Below are 20,776 nucleotides of genomic sequence, written 5' to 3'. Positions count from 1 at the left end.
TGAAAACCTAGATGATTTCACAAAGTTCATACAAGATATAAAACTTACGGGTGATAAAAATATTGATGAATATTGTCCTATTGTTTTGTTGAATGTCATTCTTGATACATAGTCTGATATTAAAGCAGCCATAAAATATGGTAAGGACAGCGTTAACCTAGAAACCGTAGTAAATGGCTTAAAAAGCAAGGAATACAAACCAAACCAAAACCAATGTGAAGTCAATTTTGTTAGGGGAAGATCTAAGTTTAGAAACACTGGATCTAGATATAATAACAGAAGCAGAAGTAGAAGTAAAAGTAGAAGCAAGTCTCGAACCAGAGAAAACTCATGTAGAGATGATAATCTAGACAACGAATTTGTTATAATTGTGAGATTAAAGATCACTACATTAAAGATTACAGAAAACCCAAAAGAGAAAATAGGAAAAGACAGTACGAAGAAAAGGAAAAGGCTAATAATGTTTCTGATGATTTTGGTGAAGTATTTGTGGTGTGTGAAGTGAATTTTGTGCATTCTGTGAACAAATATGAATGGTTGATTAACCCTGGTTGTACTTTTCACATGAGCCTGTTTAAAGAAATCTTTTCTAATTTCAAAAATGAAAATTCTGATTTTGTTTCTATGGCTAATGAAAAACGTTGTGAGATAAAAGGTCTTGGTGACATTTCTTTGAACTTCAAAGAAGGTTATAAGTTAACCCTTAAAAACATTACGTACTTTCCTAATCTTAGTCATAATCTTATTTCGTGTGCTGCCCTTGAAGAAGAAGGATTAGAAGGTAGATGGGGTAAAGTTGTCATGAAAATCGTAAAAGGATCATTAATTGTTTTTCAAAGCGGAAAGAAAATGCAATTTATATTTATGTTCTGTTACATATGATTCTATTGTTGCATCTGTTAGTGAATGAGATAAAAATTCACTGTGGCACAAAAGATTTGCTCATATAAGCCAAAAGGGGCTTGAATTGTTGAATAGAGAAGGAATTCTTAGTGACAAATTGAGAATTTGAAATTATGTGATGACTGTGTGATGGGTAAACAGCATCGTGCGCACTTTCCTGTTACACCTTTCCCTAATCCCTCCATGTCAACTTGCATTTTGGATTATGTACATGCTGATATTTGGAGTCCTTCAAAAGAACTCACCCATGGTAGAAATCGTTATTTTTTGTCTATTGTTGATAATTTTTCAAGAAAAGTTTTCGTTTTCTTACTAAAACACAAATATGAAATTTTCGAAAAATTTGAAAAATATAAGACTTTAGTAGAAAACCAAACCGGGAAAAGATTGAAGTCTCTTCGAACTGATAATGGTCTTGAATTTTGCAACCAAAATTTTTTCTGATCTATGTGATAAATTTGGTATCAAAAGGCACAAAACCAATCCCTATACCACTCAACAAAATGGTGTAGCTGAACGTATGAATCGCACTTTACTCGAAAAAGTTAGATGTCTTTTGGTTAGTTCTGGTTTACAAAAATCTTTTTGGGGGGAAGCTATTTAACTCTGCGTGTTAGTTCGTGTTTGGTCATTTAATAAATTTATCACCTTCTGTGTCTTTGCTTGGAAAGTCTCTTGAAACTGTATGATCTGATAAACAACCTGATATCTCTTCTCTACGTGTATTTGGATGTTCCGCATTTGTTCATCAAAATTCTGATAGATTAGAACCTAGATCTCTAAAATGTAATTTTATTGGTTATCCAGAAGGTGTAAAAAGGATATAGGCTATGGGTACGTTGTCAACCCGGCTTTAAGGTTCTAATAAGTAGAGATGTTATTTTTAATGAAACCGAAATATCTTGCTTAAAACTTTAGAAATAGAACAGAAGGAAACCACTTTTAATAAGATGGAGGGCACTACAGAGGATAACTAACAAAGGGGGGAGATTACAGAGAATTTAGAAGAACAAAACATTGAACATCCTAAAAATACGAACATAGAAAACAACCTTGATGATTACCAATTAGCTAGGGACAGAAGTAGAGACAACCTAGGATTTCCTCGAGACTTAAGGATTTTCACGTAGCCCTTAATACTGAAATTTCTGAACCTACTAGCGTAGATGATGCTATGAAATCGAAAAAATGGTTTGAGTGCCATAAATGAAGAAATGAAGTCTCTTAAGGATAATAAAACTTAGGTCCTAGTTCCCAAACCCTTAAACTACTTCATAGTTGACTGTGAGTGGATTTTTAAGATTAAGCAAGAAATCCCATCAAATACAAAGCTAGATTAGTTGCGAAGGGGTTCACACAAAAAGAAAGTATTGATTATAATGAAATTTTTTCTTCTGTGGTTAAATACACTACTGTTCGCATTATTACTGCTCATTATAATTGGGAGTTAAAATAAATGGATGTGAAAATTGCCTTCTTGCATGGGGATTTAGATGAAAACATTACATGCATCTACCAATTGGTTTCATCGATAAAACCAAACCTGACTATGTGTGTCTATTGAAAAAATCTCTATATGGTATAAAACAATCTCCTAGGTAGTGGAATAAAAATTTTGACTTATTCATGCTTTCACTAAATTTCAAAAGAAGTGGGTATGATCATTGTCTTTATTTCAAGCATATGAATGACATTCCTAAATTTCTTGTACTATACGTGGATGATATGCTTATCTCTAGTCCTAGTCATAAACTCATTGGTTGTTTACAAGAGGACCTTTGCAAAACTTTTGAAATGAAAAATCTTGGTGATGCCAAAAGAATTCTTGGAATGGATATTACTAGAGATAGAGAAAAATCCACAATTCTTTTTAATCGAAAAACTTAAATACAATCCATTTTAAAAAGGTTTTCTATGGAGAATCCCAAACCTGTTTCTGTGCCTTTAGCTGCTCATTTCCAACTATGTAAAGACCAAAGTCCAAAAACAGAGCATGAAAAAGAAAAAATGAGCAAAATACCATATTCGAATGTTATTGGATCTATTATGTTCCTTATGGTATGCACCAGGCCTGATATCGCTTATGCTATTAGTTGTTTCAGCAGATACATGTCAAATCCTGGTCCTCCATATTGGGAGGTTTTTAAATGGCTTCTTAGATACCTTCGTGGTTCTGATGACATCAGTGTTACTTTTTCTAAATTTTCTGATAACATTCATCTCATTGGGTATGTAGACTCTAATTATACGAATGAAAGGGATAGTAGAAAACCCACTATATCTTACATATTTACTCTGTGTGGTTCATGCATTAGTTGAAAATCCCAACTACAACATATAGTTGCATTATCTACTATGGAAGCTAAGTACGTTGCCACCACTGAAGCTTTAAAAAGGCTATATAGTTAGAAGGTTTAATAAAAGAAATTGATTTTCTTAAAAGCAAACTTATAGTTTTTTTTTATAGTCAATTATCAATACAACTGTGTAAAAATCTTGTGTTTCATGATAAGACAAAGCATACTGATGTTAGATATCATTTCATACAAGACATTGTTGGAAAAGAAGTTATAGAACTTGAGAAAATCAAAACCAATCAAAACCCAGCTGATATGGGTACAAAATATTTACCTAGTGAAAAGTTTTTTATCTGTCTGAAAATTTTGAATCTTTTTTTCGACTAACAGTTATGCAGGAAAAATACAAGTTGCAGGTACCACGGAGGGCTTCATGGCAGTGATGAGTAGCCAGATCCAATTAAAAACTCCGGACCTCTTACCCTTTACTTTTGGGTCTTTACAATTACCGTATATAGTACGACCATAATCTTAACACGTCGGGCTAAATCCATCATACACTATAAATAATAGTTGGCATGCTAAAACTGAACGTGAGGATCCAATGATTACAAGTAGGAAATTTGATTGCTGATAGTAAACATAGTATTGCATCATTACAACTTCATCCCAAATGCAGTCTCTTATAAATAGAGAACGAAATCAAAAAGATAAACAAATAGAAATTTTATTTTATATGAAAAACCAACATTTCAATCAGAAAAGGAAAATTAACCAAACTAAACTATTCTCGGGTTAATTACAACATATTAAGCAACAAGAATCTTCATTGATTAGGAGAATTGACACTCAACTTTGTTACTTTGCGATAGACGATTCCCCACTACTTTTCGAAATGACGACTCTACTCTTTCCACTCTTTATGATATGATTCTATACACAACATTAACAACAAATTAATCAATAAAACCCCAAAAGTTTTCATAATAAAAATTAATCAAACAAATAGAAAAAAAGAAAAAGGGTTAAATGTAATTTACTCTTTTATAAAAACATAGTAATTCATCCCCTGTGTTCTAAAAATAAAACAAAAACACGGGTCATTTAGTTGTGTGTGTTACACACTCTTTTCTATATTTTTTAAAATATTTTTTTATAAAATAACATTTGCACTATTTACATCGTTGGATCTAATTTAAATCAAAGATTGAAATTTTATTGACAGATCAATGGTCTAGATTTTACTTAATTCCAATCAACGATATAGATTTAATTGTACGTTTAAATAATATATAAAATTTAATTCAAAATATATATGTAACATATTTATATATCTAATTTTAATTGTATATATGGAGAGAGAGAGAGAAGGGCTGGAGGAGGGGGCGACGACGACGGCAACTGGCGCTGGAGGGGGAGGGCAGCTACTGAAAGGGAAGGTATTAGGGGTGGCGATGAGTGGGGCGATGACGAGGAAGGGGAATAGGGTGGGGGCGACAACGACGAAAGGGCTGGGGGCGGCGACAAAGGAAGGGTTGGGGGGGGGGGGGGGGGATGAAAGGGAAGGATGTGGGTGGCGGTGGGGTAGGAGGGATGGGGAACGGTGTATTGGGTTTAATTTTTTTTTAATGAAATAATGTATATTATATAATTATATATAAAAGATAATAAATTTTCAGTATATATAATATTTTAGTAATATAATTATAGTACATTTTCAGTAATATAATATTATAAACTAAATATTTATTATATATAAAATAATATTTTATTGATAAAAATCATTCAAAATCTCAACGGGAGAGCGTGTATTGCACCTTCTTCTTTAAGGGAGTATTTTATTTCATTTTAAAAAATATAAGGAGAGCTTTGCTGTTTATTTTTCGACAGAAAAGTATCTTGTGTTTTTCCAAAAAGACAAGTGGGTGGCGAAAAACTGATACACATTCATTTCCTTCAATCGTCTCAAGATGTTTCCACAAATTACATTTTTATATTTCCGTATTTTAACAAAGAGAAAATCAAAATTTAAAAGGAAAAATAGAAAAAGACGTGACTCCATCACGAGGGAACCAAAATTTTCCAATCAAATTTCCTTTCAAAAGTAGCATAAATGGAAAAAAATATATAATATATGATTTCACGTGTGAAAAGGGCATTATTAAACTTACATTTAATTATTAAGCAATTAACAAGTTCGTGCCCATCGAATTAAAAAACCACCACCCTTAGTGTGTTTTAAATCTTGCCCATTACTGAATTTACTTAATTGTTTGAGCAAGTAAACCGTTGTAGTGATTGGGGGATATAGCAGACAGGGTCTCATGAGTTGAGCTCTCATAACGTTAAGGGTCATAGATTCGAACCTCGCTTTATGCGTAAGATGTTGTTCCTACTATATAACAAATGTATTATTTATTAGTAAATACAACAAAAATAATAATAATTTTATTTTAATTAATAATAATTCATGAATCTTAATTAAAAAAAAAAACCGGTACCCTTAATTCATCTGTGGCGGGCGTTCTGTTTTCTTGGTTCACAGACCAATGATCAACCCAGTCCGCCACGTGTCCCTATCCTCGCTGACACATTTGCCCACCCCTGAATCATTTCTTGTGACTCTCCTTTTTCTGTCTTCCAATATTTTTATCATTACGTTTCCCTCAAATATCACCCCAAAACCTCGATTTTTTGTTTTAAAATTTAATTTCCAATTAAATTGAATTCGGAACGCGCAATTTCTTGCCCTAATTGTCTCATGTGGTTGCGAAAATGAACGATTATAATCATCACGTGGATTCATTCGACGAGAATTGCTGGTCTGACTTAATTGATTACAGCGGCCTCTTAGACGAGGCCGTCCCGCCTGCCGATATTTGTTGGAACCCTCAGCCCACCACGCAAAAGTAAGTCACTGAATTAATCTAGTTTATCTTAATTGTATTTTTTGTTGCTTGTGTTCTTTTTGATTCCTCCTTTATGTTTTAATTTTATCTTTGAGTATGCTTCCTTGATCTGGAGTTTTGATTTTTCACATTGATTTGAACAAATGCGCTTGTGTTAATTTCGCTGTGGATGATCTGATTCGCCTACTTAATCTCCGTGTAATGTTCTTTATGAATTTTTCTATCTGCATATGTGTGTTATTTTCTCCGAAGATTTTGGGACTTCGACTTCTGGGCTCGGTTTTCAAAGAAAATGGGAAAGGTTCCCTTTTTTTTTTTTAATAATTTTTACGTTTTTCTAGTTTTATCTGCTGAACAGGCAGAACTCAACTATCAGCGAATGCTGCTACTGAAGGAAAGATTTTGCAGAAATGAAAGTTGTTTTCATGAACTTTAAGAAGCTTGGAGTAGACTCAAGATGACAAGAACTGACTCAAATCTGGCGTGACTCGAGCTCAAGTTTATTAAGCTCGAAACTTTCCATGCTTTGAGCCCAATGATATATGTTGGAATTGCACAAGCTTTAGTATTATTTTTTTAATAATAATGCTGATCCTAAATAATATTGCTATTGTTAGTCTTCATAATAAAAATAATGATAAGACAACAAACATTAAAGTTTCTATTTTAATTTGATACGATAACATTGTAATAAGAAAAATATTAAGGATAAACAACAATACTGTTGGTTATATTTAAAATGCTTGCACATAATTCACATTGATGCAAGTCTAAGAATTGTTCATTTCTAATATAGGTAAACTCAAGTTAGAGTTCGAATATGAATAGGATTGACAGTAAATAAGCAGAGCTTCAAACCAAATAGATTCAATTGCTATTCAGCTGAGCTCGACCTTGATATTTTTTTTAATTTTGTGCTTGAGATCGAGCTTAAGTTTTCTAAGTGAAATTGTGCTCGAGCCCAAAAGTGTCTAACAGTTCAACTCATTCGCATTCACAAATATACACGTTGATGGAGGAGATTTGTTATTTCTTTTGTTTGACTACCTTTTTAACTTGTTATTGGAGTTTGCAAGCAAATGTAGATTACCGTAAAATCTTCAAGAGGAGTGGTTTTGATATTATGTCTTATTATCTTATTGCAGTGGTGATGTGGCAATTGATGCCTCACTCGGTGGAACTTCATCTCAAGCAAGAGAATGTGTAGAAGAACGAGAATGTCGGAGAAAGAGGTAATCATCAAAGTTTCTCCTAATATGAGCAAAGCGGTTGTTTGTCTGTCGGATCTTACTCTTTCTAGTATAAACGGATTTTCCTCTTTCTGTACTTTTCCTTTTGCATGAACTATCTCCAAAAGTTTCAAATCTTTTTCTTCTTTTGTAGCTGCCCTTTCCTTCCCTCACAAGTCATAGGGTATTACTCTTGAAGGAGGTCAAAGATGTTTTATCTGATAATACCAATTTTTAGTTAATTGTGTGCTTTATATCCTAGATTTCCTCTAAGATAACAGTAAGAAACTTATATAAATATATGTAGAACACTTAGGCGTATGCTTTATCTTGTTAGTTCTTTTTCGTAATAAAACTTTGACTTCATCACCACCGAAAGGAAAAGAAAGTTTAAATTAGCATGAGCATGTGAATAGTCTTTTTTATTTTTTTTAATTACATGAGCTAATTAATTGTCTTGGATGAATTTTTAAGGGAAATTATGCTGTTAGTTCTTTTCCTAATAGGTTATGACAATTTTGAAACAGCTGTGTAAATAATAGTATTAAAATGTTAGGGAACTGTAAATTAAAAGCTAGATAGTTTGGGAGATGTTGAGTTATTGAGTCTGTACCTTTTTTTTTATCTTGAATTGAGTCTGTACTTATTGTTTATTTAAATACTGAAGATATATACTTTCTATGATTTAATTCGACTTCTGTTCACCCAATTAGAGCTATCCTTATTTAGAGAACACATCAAGTTGATACCATTATTTGTTATTATTGAATCATTTCTAACGTCATTGGAATCCTAATGATCCTCAGCTGAAGTCCCATGATTATGAAAATTGATGCATCACTTTTGGTACATTGTAAGTGGTGTCTATCAGAGGTTGAGTTTGTTTGGTGAAAGAATGTTCTACATTATTATCTTACGATGCTGTTTTTTATTGAAAACTCTATTTAGAGGGCTGCATGCAATTCGGTAAATTACAATTGTATAGCATCAAATAGTTAGTTACTTATTGGAAATACCAGCATATTTTGTCTCATAAGCAGTTCCTTTGACATTTTCTTTTAAACGCATAGTCAGTTTCCAATTCTTATTTCTACATATGGCTTTCATGAGAAAGTAAACTGGATTTTAAAGAATGAAAGTAGACCAGAATTTGTTTGTAATTACCAAATGAAAGTAGATCGGTTACTTTTCCCTTTTTCTCTCGTAAACATGGACCAATCATTTGTTCTTTGAATATTTAGACCATACGTTTCTTGCAAATGAAAACAATTTCAATCACTGCTTTATCTCCAATTTTGTTAACACTTAAAAGAAAAGCTACTGATTTAACTAGGCTTTGTTGATTGCCACTCTACAGGGGACGCAGTGATGAATGTGGTGGAACAGGAAGTAAAGCATGTCGAGAGAGGATGAGGAGAGAAAAACTGAATGACAGGTAGGTGTATCATTAAAATACATCATGAAAACAAATCCATCTTTTCCTGGTATCGTTATGTGGGGGTTCTTATAAACCCCGCATTTTTGTTCTGTGGAGGAATCAATGAAATCTACGCCACCCTTCTCTAGGATTTGGTAAAGCATTTCTCTTCTAAGGTTCAAATGCAGTCTATTGAAAGAAAATTGGAAGTCTGATGGTGCATTTTATGTTCACTTTTTATAAGTTCAAAGACAGTAGTGACCTTTCCATGATACAATCATTTTTGGCTTCATACAGGTTCTCAGAATTGTCTACTATTTTGGAACCTGGAAGACCTATGAAAACTGACAAATTAGCCATACTTGGTGACGCCATCAGAATTCTCAACCAGCTGAAAACTGAATCGCAGGAGTACAAAGAGATGAACGAAAAGCTTTTGGAAGAGATCAAAACTTTGAAGGTTAGAAAGACAGCAAAAGTGCAAGTTCTTATTTCAGATATGGTTGCTGGGGGTGCAGATTAGAATGATTGTTTTGTCTCCTCATTTCTGCAAATGGACACTTTACTAAAGTTTCACAGTCATATAAAGGACCACTCGGCGGTTTTGCTTTCTCCCAGAAGGAATGTTATGAATTACATCTTGAAAGTCTTCTAATTGGTTAACAACCTTTCTTTCACAAAAACCATGAAATAATAAGAAAAAGCTTATCCTTAATGATTGCGATATTAGAATAAAGTATTGGAGCGTGAAGAAACATTTCCTCTTCAGGAAATTGGAGTCTTTGGTAGTATATTCGACTTATATCTATTGAAGAGCATTACAGAACATGTTTCAACTTGAAGTTGTTCAGTAGCTCTCTGCCTTCGTTTGTGAATGTTTAATGCTGCTGCTGATTCCCCAATTGGATGCACATAAATAACTGGAAATTATGTTATAATCTCTGTGCTCATCTTTCTCAGTCCCATAGTCGGCCCCTTCTCTCTTTTATCTGAAACAGGCAGAGAAGAATGAACTTCGTGAAGAGAAACTGGTGCTAAAGGCAGATAAAGAAAGGATAGAGCAACAGTTGAAAACGATGGCTATTCCTCCTAGCGGCTTCATGCCAGCACATCCATCCATATATCAGACTGGGGCGAACAAGATGGCTATGTTCCCTGGCTACGGTCTTGTCCCAATGTGGCAGTACTTACCACCATCCGCCCGCGATACTTCTCAAGATCACGAGCTTAGGCCACCGGCTGCGTGATATTTGCACGTGTTGGTGCCCTTGTGCGGTAAAGTATTACTGTTGACGATGTGCTTGTAAAATGAATTACCCGCCAATTCATTTTACCATGAATTCAACTTTTTCCTTTTTTCTGCGATTTTGCAGATATTCTGAGTGTTGAATAAGCGGAAAGATTACAAATTTGAGGGAATGGATACATTTTTTTGTCCTGTGAACAACTTTATTTTTTGCCAATTTGCATCATTTTTCATATTCTTTTCTATATATTTGAACTTTTCCAATGTTTTTCATATGCTAGAAATATTAAATTAATTTTAATAAAATATTAATAATAGTTACTGACTATTATATATGACGTCATTAGTTGTATAAATTAATAAGTAGAGGTTAATTGAATAAAATCAAAAGTCTGAAATTAGGTTTTGTTTTAGCTAACAAGACTTATTTTTTAAGACTAATTGATATCTTTTTCTCTTTTCTTTCCAAAAGTTTGCCCCAATTTTGTTTGAAAAAATAAGAAGCAGAGAGAGAGAGAGCACAATTCTATTCCAAGTGTTTCATGTGTTGGGAACATGCATGTTTTCACTATTGCAGTGAATTGATAGACATGCTCTGAGCATGCTACAGATAAATAAAATTTCGTGCTCAATTGAATAAAAATAAATGTAAAATACGATATTAATTATTAGTTATATATTTTTCTATTCATATTTTAAAATTTTATTATACTAATTCTAAGTGTGAATAATTAAGTTAATTGAAAGTTTAATATGTATTTTTATATCAAATCAATGACATAAAAAATTTCAAAATCAAAGTATTTGGGACAATCAAATTGTGCTATGTAGTCAAACATTCAAGCCAATCCAACTATGCTATATGGAACAACTGTATGTATGTTCCAATCAAATTAAAAGAAATAATTTGATATTATCTCTTCAGAAAATTAAATGTTAACGAGATAATGTCAAATTTACCAATCTCGCCCATTTCATGTAAATATTTATCTTTACATTAAATTATAAAAGATAATTCCAAATGCGTGTAAGTAATCACAACTCTACCTCTTTAATATATAGGGGGTTATTGAAACTCATTCAAAGAACACACTAAGCAGAGGTTGAAGAATAAAGCCAGACAAGAAGTTCTCAAGGAAATTTCAATAAAGTTCGTTGAACTCAAGAATATTCAAGGTCTCCAAGACGAGGATCAAATTACTTGTCAGAAATACATAAAAATTATAGCATTTGATTGAGATTACAGGCTTGAACTATTGAATCAAAGTTATAAATTCAACTTTTGCAAGGAAATTCACGTGGACCTTCAAATCCTTAAAGCCAAAATTATGATTATAGCGTTTAATTCGAAATTACAAGTTTGAGCCTTCAAATTAATATCATAAAAAGTCAAATTCAAGTACAAAGGAGGTCTATGTAAAGATTTTACCTTCAAATTACCAAATATCATTTTTTTTTTTTTATGTTTGAAGAGAAGAATCAGAGGATTAGATTGAGATCCTATCCATTTTCATCTTCAAATATTTAAGTTCATTTATCACAATTTTTTTGTATTTCGATTTTCAGAATGATAGAATTTGTGATCGGCCTTCCAAATGGGACCATCTCTACCTATCATCTCTTCTCACCACAAATCAGCTTAAAAGGTCAATGGAGATGAACAATATTTCCAACCCTTGATTTCAAGGGCTGAAACGGGTCTTTGAGTGTATAAGAGACATTGTTGTTATAATACTGACAAGGGACACATTGCATCTTGAAATTTATCATCCTTGAAACATACTCTAACTGCACTAAAAAAGGTTTATGATGACCATGTCTTACGATATAGTCACCGCTCGCCATGTCCAAGATACGGTCTTCGTATGTACATGACTGTTATGATTCCTCAAGTTCGAAATTAATCCCGTACTGTCAAAATCGGGAATTCTAGTCATACCAACCAAGCCCTCAAGGCTTTCATATGACGATTCTCGCAAGTCACTTCAGTCAGTCGACAATCTTATCAATTAGCCCACTAAAATTGCATAGACGGCCTATGTCTCCTACCGAACCTATGCGCAGCCTAACTCTACAGATTTAACCTTTAAGTCTGTAGATAATTTTTTGTGATATTGAAACATTGTTAAACTATGTTAGTAAAACACTAATGTCTTTTGATGAAATCTTACTGTATTCATCATTACAATAATATCTTGCTAAAGATTAACGGAAAGAAAATAACCAATCCAATCAGCTTTATGATCACCTATTCTAACAAAATCACCCTAAGGCGCGTGTATTTATATAGACGGATATTTCATATTTCCCAGAAAACACAACCATTATAAAAATAAATGACCCAGTAGCAACAAAAAAAAATTAACTTCGAACTAACTGACAAGTAAAATTCTCATTGTTAATCTACATTATTTAATAAAAAAAATTACTTGCTAATCAATTGAGTAATAAAATTTACTTGCTAATGAATTTAGCAATGAATTATTTAAAATATATATTAAATAATATAAATTAGCAATAAAAATTTTACTTGCTAAATAATTCGATACTAATTTTAGCAGCAAATTTGTTTATAACTATTAAGTTATTTTCTTGTAGTAAACCTTCAACAAAATTAAAAAGTTGGGTGGTGAGTGTTAAAAAAAAAAAAAGGTTTAGGGCAAAGTGTAAAAACATTATGGGGGTCAGTGAAGCCAATAAGGACTAAAATGTGCATTTATAATTATGTCAATTTTTAAAGAATAGAATGTTGTAATTTTCTTTTGCAACAATTAAATAAAATTGTCATACCCCTTAAATTATAGGAAAAAAAATATAAATTTATCAATTCAAAGGAAGACCTTCAAGGCAGAAATCATTGATGCACCAAATCATGGCGTTTAATTCAAGATTATTGCACTAAACTTTCTAATTAATATTAGTGCCCCTAATCTTTTATGGATTAAGCTCACAAGAATGCACAACAGCCCTTCTGACTACAAGCCCAGTTCTCCCTTTAGCAGGGAGGTAGGCCTAAGGTAAGGCCTATAGGCTTACCTTCTATTTTACTGAACTGATAGGCTCAGAAAATAAACACATTAGCGACACGTCCTTTTAAAATATCTCATGGTAGTTCGTAGTAGATCTATGGCAAATGAGTTGGGAATCCACAAATAACAGATTCTCGAGTTTTCAGGCAAACCTAGCAAGACTTAGTCAACCTAGTGTATTTCAATCAATTCAAGTCCAAATCCAGCACGGATTTTTCGGTTTGTTAGCTGATTCAAAGACCTTTCAAAAGGTATAGTACAAATGGTTGTGTCCTACTCTGTGCACTCCTATAAATAGAAGTCTTATGCAGTCATTTGGTAACTAGCATCATTGTTCACTCTCATACTCCCATTTATTCTCCCAATTCCTCTTGTTTCCAAATTATTCTAAACTCATATTTTGCACTCCATACGAATATAACTATTATTATAAATGATCACAATTTAAAAATAGTAACAAATAAATATTATTATGAATTTATAATTAAAGAAAATAAAATAAAAATTTAAATTTTTATCACAATTAATTCATATTTACCATATTTATTTTTTAGCTATAGCCACTATTGGTGTGATCTTTGTCTGTTATTGTGTTTTTCTTTTTGGAAGTTTTTCACATTATTTAATCAATTCTTTTTCTTTTTCTTTTAACTTTCAATTTCCTGTGTCTTCTATTGCCAGACGTCTTTCTTTACTCTCAACAAAATTCTAACATAGGGTGAATTACAATCATATTTTTTTAGATTTGACATGATTATAAATATTTTCTTATTGTATAAAATATTACAAGTATTTCGTATTTTTTAGGCCCATCTAATAATGGGCTCATTGCATTAGCCTTCATAAAGTCTAATTTTTGTGATGATAACTTACCAAAATATTATTTTGTAATACGATCTACAATTTTATTATTTTTTGGAATTTTCTAAATATTTTTATAGGTTAATATTCCCTATGTATTATTTATGCTTAAATATGTTTTTTGGTTCTATAATTTTGATATTTTGGTATTTTTAATCGTTATCTTTTTAAAAGTTGCAAAAGAATCTTGTAACTTTTTGATATTTTGAATTTTGATCCTTTAGATGTCGAATTTTGAAAAAGTTGCCGGAATCATTCATGTGCGTCTTACAACGTAGCTGAAAAATCGGTTCACTTTTGCCAATGTAGCTGAAATTTTTTTTAAAAAATAGTGACGTGGTACATGATTTATTTCACAACTTTTGAAAATTCAGCACCAAAAAGACAAAAATTGTGAAATATAAAAAAGTTACAAGACTCTTTTGCAATCTCTAAACAAAATATAGGATAAAAATGTCAAAATTGCAAGGAGCGCATGATTTATTCCGATAAATTTTACAAAATTCATCATCGAAAAAATTAAAATAACAAAATATCAAAAAATACAAAACTATTTTACAATCATAAAAATATAAAGGATAAAACTACTAAAGACCCAAGATTAGTATAGGGTTAAAATTGTATTTGCCTACTACTAAATAATAATTTTTTATTTAAAAAGGTATTTATAATTTTTTAAATAATAAAAATAAAAATTCAAATTTATGCCAAAGGAGGGGTAGCTTTTTCTTGCTTTTGATAAGTCAAATGTGGCATAGTTAACTTGAAACATATAAAATTATATGATGATAACACGACAGGACATATAATATTTTGGTAACTTATCATCATAGAGAAAAATATATTTTTTTTGGTAACATATATGATTATAACACGACAGGAACATATAATATTTTGACAACTTACCAAATTTTATATTCTATTCCTGATCATATGTTCCTGTCGTGTTTCTGCCCCAAATTCCCAAACTTACTTCAATTAACTCTTACTTCATATAAAGAAATCCTTCTGATTCTTGCTCGCTGCCAACAGAAATGGTTGTTTCCAGGACAGTTGAAGAAACCGAGGCCCCGGCAGAACCAAAATATGATCGGAAAAGCGAGTTACAGGCTTTTGACGACACAAAAGCTGGCGTGAAAGGACTTGTCGATGCCGGGGTTACCAAGTTGCCAAGAATCTTCATCCACCCACCGGAAAACCTAAGAGATATCAAGAATCCAACCAGAACCCACTTCGATTTTCCATTAATAGACCTTGACGGGGTTGATGAAGACGCCGGAATTCGTGAGAAGATCGTGGAAAGAGTGAGGGAAGCGTCGGAGACGTGGGGCTTTTTTCAGATTGTTAATCATGGCGTGCCAGTGAGTATGCTGGAGGACATGTTGGACGGAGTCCGCAGATTCAACGAGCAAGATACGGAGATTAAGAAACAGTTTTACAGTAGAGATTTCACGAAGAAGGTGATGTTTCATAGCAATTTCGATTTGTTTAGTTCTCCGGCTGCTAACTGGAGGGACACAATTTATTGTGTCATTGCTCCTAATCCAGCGCAGCCGGAGGAGCCGCCGGCAGTATGCAGGTGCATTTACTACGGAAACTTACCCTTCAGAATTTTGGAAAGTTTAATTACACTTACCATGCTCTCCAACTCTATTTTTTAATGTATAAAATTTATAAAAAGTTTTGACTCAAAGTCGTCAGTAAAACCATTAGACTGGTGTTAATATGGTCTTATAATAACATTGAAAATATTGGAAACTTTTTTATATTTTTTTCACTAAATAATTATATATATATATATATGAGTTGATATGTAGACTTACATCGAAAAAAATGAAGCAAAATGATACCCGAAAAATCAAGCTTCTTGAACCAAAAATTGTAGCAGTGTTTTTCCTATTTGATCAATATATTCATATCTATGCCTCTGTCGGTTGGATTTATATTCCAAATCCTCGTCCAATTTCTGTTTCATTAGGTATATACAGACCAGTTGTATAAAATCTTTATCCAAAAATACAAATGGCGTAATATTTGTACGAGGGCACGTATATATGAATAGAAGATGCAATTAGACATTTATCAGTGTCCTAAAATATTATCGCACATATACGGTTAGAAATCAAACCTCGTAGATGACCTTGAGCTAATCTTGTTGTAGGGAAATCATGATAGAATACTCAAAGCAAGTGATGATATTGGGGAGATCTTTGTTCAAGTTAATGTCGGAGAGTTTAGGACTCAGCGCAAACCACCTCATAGAAATGGAATGCGCAGAGTCGCTTGCGCTCATCTGCCATTACTATCCACCTTGTCCTGAGCCTGACCTCACGTTCGGGACGACAAAACATTCGGACAACGACTTCATAACCGTGCTTCTTCAGGATAACTTGGGAGGGCTTCAAGTGCAGCATAAGAACCAATGGGTTGATGTTCCTCCCATACCAGGAGCCTTAGTTGTCAACATTGGAGATCTTTTTCAGGCAAGTATCTAATATTGCATTGTCCTAATAGGGACGTATCTGTTGTTTGCTGTGATTTATAATAAAAATTATATAGAAATATATTATACAAAGTGAAACATTCCTAATGTCTGAGATTTAACATTATACTGAGCAGACAAAGCAATAGTTTTGATTTTTGTGTGACTAATTTCAGCTCGTATCAAACGATAAGTTCAAAAGCGTAGAACATAGAGTGTTGGCGAGCAAGGTCGGTCCAAGAATATCTGTGGCCAGCTTCTTCGGCAGAGATTCCGGGCCGAGCTCAAAGGTTTATGCACCGATAAAGGAGCTGTTGTCCGAAGACGACCCCCCCAAGTACCGCCCAACAACCGCCAAGGAGTATAGTGAATTCTTTCGTGCCAAGGGCCTCGATGGCACTTCGGCATTACTGCATTTCAGACTGTAGAATTATGTTTGATAAAATAGTGAGTTTTTGGCAGTTGGCACCATAAACTGCTTCAAAACTCTTTGTCTTGTATAAACCATGAAACTATGTGTACTGTTTGGTTGTTATGAAAGATTCAGCCATATGTATTACATTGTGAAATGGGGAGTGTTTGATGAGGTTTCATAGCTTATCAACTCAGTCCAAGTTTGCTATTTGCGAAAATCAATATGACGGCTGAGGTCTAATGTCAAATTTGAGAAAAATCCAGAGACCCCCTGTGATAATAGGAATGTTCAAAAAATCCCCTATGAAAATTAAAATATCAAATACTCCCTATAATATAAAATAAAGTTCAAAAAACCCCCTCCGTACAAAAATTGGGCCACACGCGCTTTGACTGCGATTTTTCTATTAAAGTACCTTTTTTTTGATATTTTTGCCCTTCTATCACATCTAATATATATAATATTATATATATGTATTTAATAATTAAATATTATTTTATATAATAATTATTTAATTAAAATAATATTTTATTATTAATAAAATATTATTTTAATTAAATTAAAATTAATTATATATATAATAAAAAAAAGCAGCGGCGGAGGAGGGCCGGCACCCTCCTCACGGGCCGTCGCTATCCCACATAAGAAATTGAATAAAACCCCTTATGAATAAAGTGTGGGATTGTCTAGTTAAAGTAGCATATCCAAAATTTAAGAAAACAAACATAGGACCTAAAAACCTTTGACTATGTGTTTATTGGATACACCAAAAATACTGCCGTATATAGATTCATGTGTTTAAATGATAACTCTCTTGATGAATCAAGAGATGGTGAATTTTTTGAACTAGTTTTTCCATTGATTAAAACTTTTAGAACGGACATAGCCTCTTAAAGCAATAAACCTTTGTTAATTTCCTCTAATTCTATTGTGAATGAACCTAGAAGAAGTAAAAGACAAAAAATTGAACATAGTTTCGGACCAAACTTTTTAACTGCTTTCCTAACGAAAGACAAAGGAAAGATAAATGAAGATTTTGTTTCAATGTTTCTAGTTGAAAATGATCCTAAGACATATAGAAGCAATAACCTCCATAGACTCTAGTTTTTGAAATGAAGCCATTAGAAATAAACTAAATTTTATAATATTAAATCATACTTGTAATTTAGTGGATTTGCCTATAGAAAGTAAGTCTATAAAATGCAAATGGGTCTTCAAGAAAAAAATAAAACCAAATGGGTCAATAGACAAATTTGAGGCACGATTAGTGGTTGTGGTTTATACACAAAAGAAGGCATAGACTATTTTGATACATACTCACATGTGACAAAGATTCCAACCATTAGAACTCTAGTTGCACTATCAGCTATTCTTGGCTTAATAATCCATCAAATGGATGTAAAAACAGCCTTTCTAAATAGTGACTTGGAAGAAAAAATATATATGGAACAACCTAATGGGTTTATGGTACCTAGCCAAGAAAACAAAGTTTGTAAACTCAGAAAATCACTATATGGACAAAAACAAGCACCCAAACAATGGTATGAAAAGTTTGATCATACTTTAAAAACTAATGGATACAAAACAAATGTATCAGACACATGTGTATACTCAAAATTATTTTGGGACAAAATGTACTATTATATGCCTATATGTCGATGATATGCTGATTTTTGGCAGCAACATAGGAATAATTGAGGAAACTAAAAGATTCTTATCAGCACAATTTAACATGAAAGACCTAGGGAAGCTGTTGTAATCCTAGGCATTAAAATTAAAAAAATTAAAAATGGGTTCTCTCTTTGTCAATCCCACTATATAAAGAAAATTTTGGACAAGTTCGATGGTCAAGATGAGATACCAATCAAAACACCATATGACCCGAGTGTATATCTCAAAAAGAATAAAGGTGATAATGTGTCACAAGCTGAGTATGCAAAAATCATAGAGAGTGTCATATTTCTCATGAACTACACCAAACTTGGTATAGCTTACGCTGTGAGTAGACTAAGTCGGTATACCCATAATTCCAATAATGAACATTGGAAGGCACTATGTCGCTTGTTGAAATATCTAAAGGGGACTATAAACTTGAGTTTGCACTTTAATAAATTTCCCACAGTGTTAGAAGGATTTTATGATGCAAATTGGGTTACCAATAATGATGAAGTAAGCTCAACTAGTGGATTATTTTTACTTTGGATGGGGGAGCTATTTCCTGAAAATCTGCTAAACAAACTTGTATAGCTCGCTCTACTATGGAATCTGAATTTATAGCTCTTAAATTAGTAGGTCAAGAAGCAGAGTGGATGAGAATGTTGGGAGATGTGCCCTTGTGGGGGTCAACTGTGCCAGTATCTCTACACTGTGACTTCCAAGCTGCTATTGGAATTGCCAAGAACTATGCTTACAATAGCAAAAGGGGACATATTCGTATCAGACATGAAGCAGTAAAGGAACTCCTAGAAAATGGGATAATCTCCTTGGATTATGTGAAGTCCGAGAGGAACTTGGCAGATCCTCTCACGAAATAACTTACCAAGAGAATTATCTTTGAGTTTTCGAGAGCAATGGGGTTGAAACCCCTTGATTAATGGAATATGATAATAACCATATAAATCCATAGCCCTGTGTTTGGGTAGTCCTAATAAGGACTTGATGGATAACCCTGACTTTGTTCAGGAAGATAGCCTCATAGCTCAGTTGTTGAGTGGTTTATAGACTTGAAGAAGCTATCTGGATGGATGTGGCCGCCTTTTATGAAAGGAAAACAAAAGTTCTTTCTAGAGCACTTATTAGAACCCAAAGTATAAGCACAAGGTCATTAATAGCGCTCGGAACTTTATTTCAGAACAACGAACACTAAGGAATTCATACGTGATTGTGGGGGGTCTCAATTTAAGCTATCGAAAGCTCAAGAATCATATCACTCTCGTTAGCCAAATTGATTGCCTCACTTCACTATGCATTAATTCAATCAAAAGATATTAATGCTTAAGTATATTTCTTCCTTCAATCAAAAATCATATTCTTCTTCTACATTAGTCATTTGTGGGAGATTGTTGGGAATGACTAATGCACTTGTCCCACATAGAAAAGACAAACAACTTCTCTTCTCTGTATATTAAATCATCTTGCTACCTTTGGAATGAGAAGTGTGGGTAGGTGGATTTTGAAAGAATCACCACACACTCCTACGTGAACTAGCCTACTATTGCCGAAGTTTTACTTCTATCTGTTGGTAAGTTGCCGAATTTCTTGCTTAATTCTATCCGTTGGCGACGTGTGTGGCTGGTATAGAATCCCTACTTCTCCAGCAACCCAGCTCTGCATCTATAAATAGGCTCAGCACCATGCATTATAGACACACCAAAAATTCGAGAGCCTCTCTTCTGCTTTTTTTCTCTGTTTTCTCTCCTTCTCTTCTGAGTGTTGTTTAGTTCGTTGTTCTAAGCTTTCTTCCACGAGTACTCGTGTAAGAGAGTTATAGCTGTGTTAACATTAGGAGCGATCGTTTTATACTATCTGAACCACGGTAGTACCGAAATTTTGCTTTCAAGATAGTGATTTTCCACGACAGAATCTTTTATTTTCCAACAAACATAAATTCATATTTTATACATAAAAGCCCCCAAATTTGAAAACCCAAGTTTAAAATCCCCAAATCTAGAAATCCTAAATTATAAAAACCCCAATTTTTCCTATTTTCTAAAAACACAAAACTCGTATTTTAACCTTAATTTTTTCCTATTTCATACAAAAAAAAAAAACGATGACTTACTATATTGAGGGGCGTCGTATGTACGAGGTCATCTTCTCTGGCCATACTCTTTGATTCAGCTACACACTCTCCATAATCGTCCAAAATAAATCGGTCAACAGTCTAGTTTCAGTTTTTAAATGATGGAAATTATATTTTTTTTTGGACGACTTCTAAATGAAATGAAAGGAAATTTTGGAAGAAAATTTTGAGGATCTAGGGTGTTTG

General features: G+C 33.0%; 2 protein-coding genes across 2 annotated transcripts; both read left to right on the top strand.

The window, feature by feature from the left end:
* The first annotated feature begins 5,827 nt into the window (after nt 1-5,827).
* Nucleotides 5,828-10,246, top strand: LOC105158450 (transcription factor bHLH104). Its single transcript, XM_011075215.3, has 5 exons — nt 5,828-6,109; nt 7,255-7,341; nt 8,696-8,773; nt 9,053-9,215; nt 9,754-10,246. The coding sequence occupies exons 1-5, from the start codon at nt 5,976-5,978 to the stop codon at nt 10,000-10,002; spliced, it is 711 nt and encodes a 236-aa protein (XP_011073517.1). The 5' UTR covers nt 5,828-5,975; the 3' UTR covers nt 10,003-10,246.
* Nucleotides 10,247-14,797: 4,551 nt separating this feature from the next.
* Nucleotides 14,798-16,942, top strand: LOC105158449 (1-aminocyclopropane-1-carboxylate oxidase homolog 1-like). Its single transcript, XM_088878251.1, has 3 exons — nt 14,798-15,470; nt 16,053-16,374; nt 16,550-16,942. Exons 1-3 carry the CDS (start codon nt 14,926-14,928, stop codon nt 16,799-16,801), a joined length of 1,119 nt encoding a protein of 372 aa, XP_088734377.1. The 5' UTR covers nt 14,798-14,925; the 3' UTR covers nt 16,802-16,942.
* The last annotated feature ends 3,834 nt before the right edge of the window (nt 16,943-20,776 follow it).

The sequence above is a fragment of the Sesamum indicum genome, linkage group LG3 (assembly GCF_026168435.1).
Source record: "Sesamum indicum cultivar Baizhima isolate 11 linkage group LG3, ASM2616843v1, whole genome shotgun sequence".
NCBI lineage: Eukaryota > Viridiplantae > Streptophyta > Magnoliopsida > Lamiales > Pedaliaceae > Sesamum > Sesamum indicum.
Note: the sequence above shows the minus strand (reverse complement) of the source record. Positions and strands in the feature narration are given on the sequence as shown.